The sequence below is a fragment of the Pempheris klunzingeri genome, chromosome 14 (assembly GCF_042242105.1).
Source record: "Pempheris klunzingeri isolate RE-2024b chromosome 14, fPemKlu1.hap1, whole genome shotgun sequence".
In the NCBI taxonomy this organism is placed as follows: Eukaryota; Metazoa; Chordata; class Actinopteri; order Acropomatiformes; family Pempheridae; genus Pempheris; species Pempheris klunzingeri.
The window spans coordinates 2,701,242-2,708,808 of record NC_092025.1 but is presented as its reverse complement, the minus strand read 5'-3'; the positions used below and the strand labels follow the sequence as shown (position 1 = coordinate 2,708,808).

General features: G+C 41.5%; 1 protein-coding gene across 1 annotated transcript in view; it reads left to right on the top strand.

Annotated features, from left to right (window-relative positions):
* Positions 1 to 7,031, top strand: part of wscd1b (WSC domain containing 1b) — a 14,746-nt gene extending 7,715 nt beyond the window's left edge. The window contains exons 3-8 of the mRNA XM_070843940.1: positions 132 to 316; positions 1,903 to 2,024; positions 2,618 to 2,807; positions 3,321 to 3,485; positions 3,592 to 3,792; positions 6,432 to 7,031. Coding sequence (XP_070700041.1) covers positions 132 to 316; positions 1,903 to 2,024; positions 2,618 to 2,807; positions 3,321 to 3,485; positions 3,592 to 3,792; positions 6,432 to 6,784 — 1,216 coding nt within the window. The 3' untranslated portion in view covers positions 6,785 to 7,031. The remainder of the gene's footprint in view (positions 1 to 131; positions 317 to 1,902; positions 2,025 to 2,617; positions 2,808 to 3,320; positions 3,486 to 3,591; positions 3,793 to 6,431) is intronic.
* Positions 7,032 to 7,567: the final 536 nt, after the last annotated feature.

Genomic DNA, 7,567 nt, shown 5'->3' with positions numbered 1-7,567 from the left:
GAGTTAAATGATAAGTTTGAAACTTTAACTAATGTCCAGTGGGATGGCTTAGCCCAAGGGTAATGGCTTGGGGTTATGATCGCCCTTGGCTAGAGCAATGACTGTGTCTTTGTGTGTGTGTGTGTGGTTAGTGGGTTCCAGTTTGCAGGTCTGGAGTATGGAGCTGAATGCCACTGCGGGAACCGGATCAGTAGCCCACGGGCTCCTGAGGAGGATTGTAGTCTGGTGTGTCGGGGTGAGAGGGGGTCTCCCTGTGGCGGTGTGGGTCGACTCTCCATTTACAAGGTGGAGGAGCAGCTGCCGGGTCACAGAAAATGTGAGTCAGCTTCCCTCAGGGAAGACACAGGACTGTTTCTTCTATTTATTCTCTGCACGCTCCACTCTGTGGGAGACTTCACAGATGAGTGAAGAAATAACTGAACTTCTGAACTTTTTAAAGAGAAATTCTCTGAAAAATCAGTCAACACAATACAAAGTCAGTAAAACTGTGCATTCACCACACCAACGGCAAAGGATGGACCGAGTCAAAAGCAGCCCAAAACCAGTGTTGAATGAATCATCCTAACAAATATTGCCTGTGTAACCAAAGCCATGTACAGTATATTTAATAAATGATTAAAAACATCAGTGAGTCAAACTGTTACACCGACTGACATGTTCCTTCATTACCATGAGCACAAACACTGTAGTTTATTTGGACTCATTTCCGCGTACAGTACACCTGCTGCCACAACTACTCAGAGAACTACAGCATCCCTTTGTAGTGGTTTTTATTGTAAATGTTAAAATCCTTTCCTTCTATGTAACCCACTTTATGTGTTATTTAGTTATGGTTTAATACATCTGACAAGACAATGATTCAGACTGAGAAAACAAAAGATTTACAGTATACCCCGATAATGTGTTTAAACTAGCCCAGTGAAATGGATTGGATTGTCAGGTTTTTTTCTTTTAAAATACGTTTTTGTGCCACATTGCTGAATTATTAAGTGCCACATATAGAGAATCACCAGCCCTATCCTTAACTATCTTTGGTTTGTTGTGTTGGGAAGACCTACATGACAAAAATGGGCAAAAAAAAATGGGCAAAGAGGATGAGCCCAGTTGTCCATCTGAGTGATCTTTGCTTTGCTGTCCCACTTCATCATTCAAGCTGATTAAACAGGCGCATTTTTGCATAAAATCCCACTTAGTGCAGTTTTACACTTGATTGATGGCATTTGTTAAAGGATATTCTCTTAGGCGGCAACTCTGGAGTTTATAGAGTGCATCAGACATTACACATCATCTGTTTGTGTAGCCTCTTTTGCATGGGACTTGCCATTTTAGCTTGTGATGCTTTATGATTTAAGCTACTGTATGTTTCATTTAAAAGAACAAGATGTATAAAGGAACATGTCAGAATAACTCACGACTCCACTGTTAATATTGTGTATTGGCCTTAATAATCCGAAACACTTCAATAAAGCTCCATGGAAAATTCAACAATACTAATTAAACATGAACATCTTTCTTAAAAAAGCTTCACATTATTGCTGTAGGCAAGGTCAAATACATTATATAAGAAGTTCATATCATATACAGTATTAATATTCATGATGTTCGCTGTCCCTAGAGACCTGCAGCTGAATTGTGAATGTATTATACACCAGAATTCAGTTAAGTACAGTAATGTAATTAGAACATAGATACTTTGGACAGATTGGTCATTTAAATTCAACTCTGATGTTGATTAACATTTTTTCCTTTTGAAAGTGCAATATATTTCTTTATTTGCCCTCATCAGTGAATAAATCTAAGTACTTGCTAATGCCGGTTAATGCAGGTGAATCCTGTCAAATCCAGTCTTGTTATCCCACTAGTTTTCCAACCATTTCCACAAGTGTATTTTTCTTTTTCCAGTCAGAAATGTTCACTACCGCGGTTGCTTCCAGCTGCCGAAGAGCACCATCAGCACCTTCCCCGTCTCCTCCTCTCAGCCTAACCTAACCACACAGTCCTGCATCGAGACCTGCACAGATAAGGTTTGAATTAGCTCTGTGAAATTACAGACCTGGTGATCAATTTATTGCACAGACCTCTCTGTATTGTACTGCCGGTTCTCCTCTTAAAGGGGCTCCATAGCTCAGAGAGCTGTCTCCACTCCCAGGAGATGGTATGTGGGAGCACACAGCTCCTTGAATTTTGCTGAATATTTAAGATTTAATGTGTTGCTAATGAGAAGTAGTCTGGATCCTGCCCTGAGATCTAACTGGATGCAGCTGTGTCTGCTCAGACAACAGAAATTGCTGGTAGAAATATTGTACATCCTTTGGCGGTGACTCCAGTGTGATTAATTCTCTGGGCGTGCATGCATGTGTGATTGTGCATAATTCTTCTACAGTTTTCACTGCAGTGTCTGTCCTCTTGCTTTGACATTGAGCATTTTGACCTTCTGTTACTTTAAAAGTGAGAAAAAATAATGACCAAAAGTGAAGCATAGTCTGGGGATGTGATGCAGGCTCTTCTGCTGAACTGAGCTGACACATCACCCATGGGTAGAATAATCTTCCGAGAGAAAAATAAGAAAGGTGAGTCATAGAAAAACATGGATATCATTTGTGCTTTTGGTTTGTAGGAGCTCCCGCTTGCTGTGTTCAAGAGGCCGTACTGCTTCTGTACATGGACGTCCTCTCTTTTCAGTCTCAGCCAGCAGTCTGACAACCAGCAGTGTGTGGGGAACACTGGGCTCGGCAACACCAGCACCCCCACATCTACAGCACTCACTGAGCATGACCACTACCAGGTGTATCACACACCTGTGCTTGGTAAGACATTTGTTATACAGCTCCAACCCAGTGTCGATCATCTGCATGTGACAGGGGCTTGTTTGAAGCTCCAATCATGTGGAGCCTCATTCTGAATGGTTCTACAGAGGGAGATGGGACAATGGAATAATTACCAGACCGTGGCTGTATTTTAATCCTGTCCCATTCTGCCATGTCAGTCATTTTTATGGATCATGCACAGCATTTAAAGTGCCTGTCTCTCTTTTCTCCTGTAAAATAGCCTGCAAAAATAAGCCCTGATAAAACCAGCCTATTTGCTGACACTGTCCATGAATATTGTGTTGTTTCCTTGGGGAAAGAGCGCCTAGTGCATGATTTGGGAGAGAATTGCTCCTGAAAGCAATATTCATCACAATCTCAGATCCAGACCATTTTGTCACTCTTGCAAACATGCTGCAATTTCTGTCTCTATGACTGTGTTACTTCTGTTCTGATTCTGATCTGCAGCTCTTCATTCTATAACTAAAACTGACTACAAAAGCTTTGTCCTAGACTCCAGGTGCAAAGAGAGGATGTTTCTGCCTCAGAGATCCAGCTCCCTGGTGGCTCTTTCTAGTTTTCCTGGTGCAGGCAACACCTGGGTACGGCACCTGATCGAGCTCGTGACCGGCTACTACACTGGCAGCTTTTATTTCGACGGCACACTCTACAACAGAGGTAGGGAGGGCACCTCACCACTGTTCAAACAAGCGTTTGAGTGAGTGCTCGTTGAGATGTTGCCTCACAGCTGACCGTTATTCACTCATTTATTCACTGGTACCAGGTTTCAAAGGAGAGAAGGACTACTGGAAGAGTGGCCGCAGCATCTGTGTAAAGACCCACGAGAGTGGTCAGAAAGAGATTGAGATGTTTGATTCTGCCATCCTGCTGATTCGAAACCCTTACCGCTCCCTCATGGCTGAATTCAACCGCAAATGTGCCGGACATTTAGGACACGCCACAGACGCACAGTGGAGGAGCAAAGGTAATACAGTCCAATCCACAAAGATATACCAGGCAAGTGGTTTATGGCTCTGCTGAAGGATACTCTGTCACTGCTGCATAATGTCCTGCTGCCGATGTTACAGCAACAGTTGACCAGAGGGCATTCTTTGACTGTGAGTACGTCATGAAGCTGTTAAGGTCGCATATTAACAGTGAAGACTGTACTCTTGGGTATTACAGCTTTTCTACCAAGGTCTATAACACACACCACACACACACTCTCTGAAAGCTCTTCTGTTAAGTAGTTCACAAGTTGAGGAAAAACGTAGCTTTCATGGTAAGCAGGAACTGCAAGGTGCCCACTTGAATGACATTTGAACCATTAATTAACTCCTACACAAAATATCAGACACCTGCGTCGACACATGTGGCGCCATTTGTAACAACACCAAAATGCACTCTTCTCACTTACTGTACCGATTCTTATCTTATCAGGCAGTTTTGAGATTTCTGCATCCGTCAAAATACAATGAATGTGAATTTGTAGTGCTCACAGCATTGAAAAGCTACATTAAAAAATTAAACACAAACTTGTCTTTTTCACAAACAGCGTCCCAGTTATTTTGGCTCAGGATGTTTTCATCTCTGACACTGTGGGCCTCTAGATGATCGTTTATAATCATGAAATATTGATTATAAAGTGTTTGCAAGGATGCCTGCAATACATCTTGTGAGATTTGGTATCATCTTTAATTCATCAACCAGAGAACTTGACAGGAAAGACATTAATCATAATTGGGCTTTGGTACAATGTGTACACAGTGGGTTACAGCGCTTTCCCATGATTGGTGTTAAAACCAACAGGATTACCATCTCCTTTTCAACAATTTGGATCTACTAGACAGGGTTGTCCTGCATCTCCACTCATATTTCCATTTGCACTTGAACCATCAGCCTGTACTATTAGAGATAATCAGATCATTTTATGGGTATGATTTTAAAGTCAGTCTTTATGCTGATGACATTGTGCTGACACTATCCAACCGAGGTGACTCAAATCCACACCTTCTGAAGCTCATCAATGATTTTAGCCAACTCTCTGGTTACAAGGTTAATTGGTCAAAGAGTGAAGCCACCCTGCTCAACCATCTTACGTCTGATCACCCAGCTCCTACTCCCATCATGTGTACCATTCCTCTAAATTTTTCACAGAAGTGGTTTCAGGGATTTAACATTATTTATTTAATTATTGATGATGTTTTCATGGAAAGACAAAAATCTGAGGATCATCCCTGGAAATTGGGATGTTTGGGTATTCTGGATGTTTAATCCTATTATTTAGTCTATAATGGTAGATATCCACTGTGATGAGTATATGATGAATAATATGAAGCAAGTAGTTGGGACTGATTAGAGCAATAATTAATCACAGAAAAAACAAGAACATTTCACTTGGCAGTCTGTGGTATGACCCACAACCCATCCATGTGGCAGAACTTCATAGACGTCTTTCTGTTTCACTAGTGTTTGGCATTGTGTCAGTTACTTTCTGATGGCAATATTGTTGATTTTAATGAACTGAAATGCAGTATAATTTAAATGATGCCAACTTCTTTTAGTATATACAGTTAAACATTTTCCTAAAAGGTTGGGTTACTCAGGGCAGCATCCTTTGCCATAAAGACACTGCTGATAAAACACTTGCCTTAGAGAGGCGGTGAGTAGCAAAGGAACCGTTCAAAAACTCTTCTCATACACGTTTTATAAGTGTCGCATAAATAAAAGATCACAGTGGGAATGAGACCCAGGAGTATTTCTCACCACAGATCAGTGGGAAAACAGAGTTCAAATTATTTATCAAATTGTGTTAGGTATAAATTTATTCAGCTGAAGATTTTATTCAGGTCATATATAAACTGTCTGAATTTCCTGTCTATGGCAATGCTGATTGTACATTCTTTAACATCTGTCATAACTATTCACATCTGTATAACTATACTCTTAACTTGATTGTCATATTTTGCTTTCCCGCTCAATAATTAAACGCCTACCGCTTCTGTGATAGTTAAAGCAATGAAAATATGCACTATTGCATAAAAAATGTGGGAACAGCCTACACATGAACCTACCATAGCGCTGTGCCATTGGCTGCTCCTGTGTTGCATTGCGGCCATTTGCTAAACTGGGACAGTGTCCATTCATTTCATACTGTATAAATGCTCAAAAACTAAAAACTACTTAATTTGCTCATTTTTAATATTTAATCAAAATGTATTAAGCTTGCAGATTGTGAATTAAGCTCAGTGGCTCAGGGCCTAAATGCTGAGATGCCCACCATGAACAGCAATGTTCCTGATTGACATCAAGCCAAGAACGTTTGCTGCCTGCCATATCTCTCCTCATCGCTCTACTGTCTATTTAATAAAAGCCCCAAAAGAAAGTATAGAGGAAGCAAACTAGGTTTTCTGTGTGCTACAGCTGCACATATGTGACATCTTACATTTGTTCCTAAATCAGCCTCTTGAACTTCATGTAAATAAGGAATATGAACAATCAAACAAACAAAGTATAGCAGACAAATGCTGTCACCCAATTCAACAACAATTACATTCACAAATCATGTAATGTTTGATGAAAGTAGCTGTTGTGATACTTAGCTGTCCTCTCTGTCATCTGCAGAATGGCCAGAATTTGTCTCCAGCTACGCCCCCTGGTGGGCATCCCACGCTCTGAGCTGGCTGAAGTTTGGACGCCGCCTGCTGGTGGTGCATTACGAGGAGCTGCAGAGGGCTCTTCTCCCTCAACTTCGCCTCATCACAGCCTTTCTAAATGTCACTCTAACCGAGGAGAGGCTACTTTGTGCCCAGAGCAACCAGGACGGGCATTTCAAACGCTCTGGGGCCCAGCGGCTCTCCTTTGACCCATTCACTCCCGACATGAGGCAAATGATTGACCCCTTCATTCAAACTGTTGACCAGGCACTGCAGAGCAGGAACTTTAGCAGACTTCCACAGGAATACCTCCCCAGATGACGATCTGAAAAGGTCATACACATAGTCCTTTAAATGACTGGTCCAGCAGGATTTGGAAAGAAGTTCTTCACACAGTCCCTACACAGTCTGTAGGGAGCAGACACACTGGCTAATGTAAGTGGACCACCTGACTCTTTGATAAGCCAGACTCACTGTGAAAGGCTGTAGTGTCAATGGAAACACACTGGAGGTCACTGGGGAAAACATGACAATTCAATGTGAAATCTAATGGTGAACAGCGCTGAAAGCCTCGGGGCAGGGACTGCCTCTCTGAGAGCAACAAATATGACGAATACTCAGAGAGGATTTGACATGATTTGTTGGCCTGCAGAGTTGGGATTATCCGGTAAAGTGCCCGACTGCACAAAACTGAGTGTATAAATCCAGGATGGACTCATTTTGGTTGAAGAGGGTTTTCTGTGGCTCTTTATAATTCAACTTTAGTACATATATTGTGTTTTTAGCATACAGTGCACCCATGTAATTAAAAATTACAAGTCATACTAACAGAAATGACAACCACAACATTAGCATTACCCAGATTATACAGGATTTCAGTGGGAATGTGCTGGTTGCCACAGTTTTGCATTCATGACGTTTAAAAGCCTTGAAGCTGCCCCGTGTGGCTGTAGAGACTCACCATGCAACTATTCTGACTGTACATGAACTCAGAATTATGTTTTTTGCTTTATGCTTTCAACTGTAAATGAAATCCAGGCGTTTCTAAGAGCATTCTGTTTCATTAAATGCATTCAGTTGTCTAAAATCGCATTACTTGTTTTT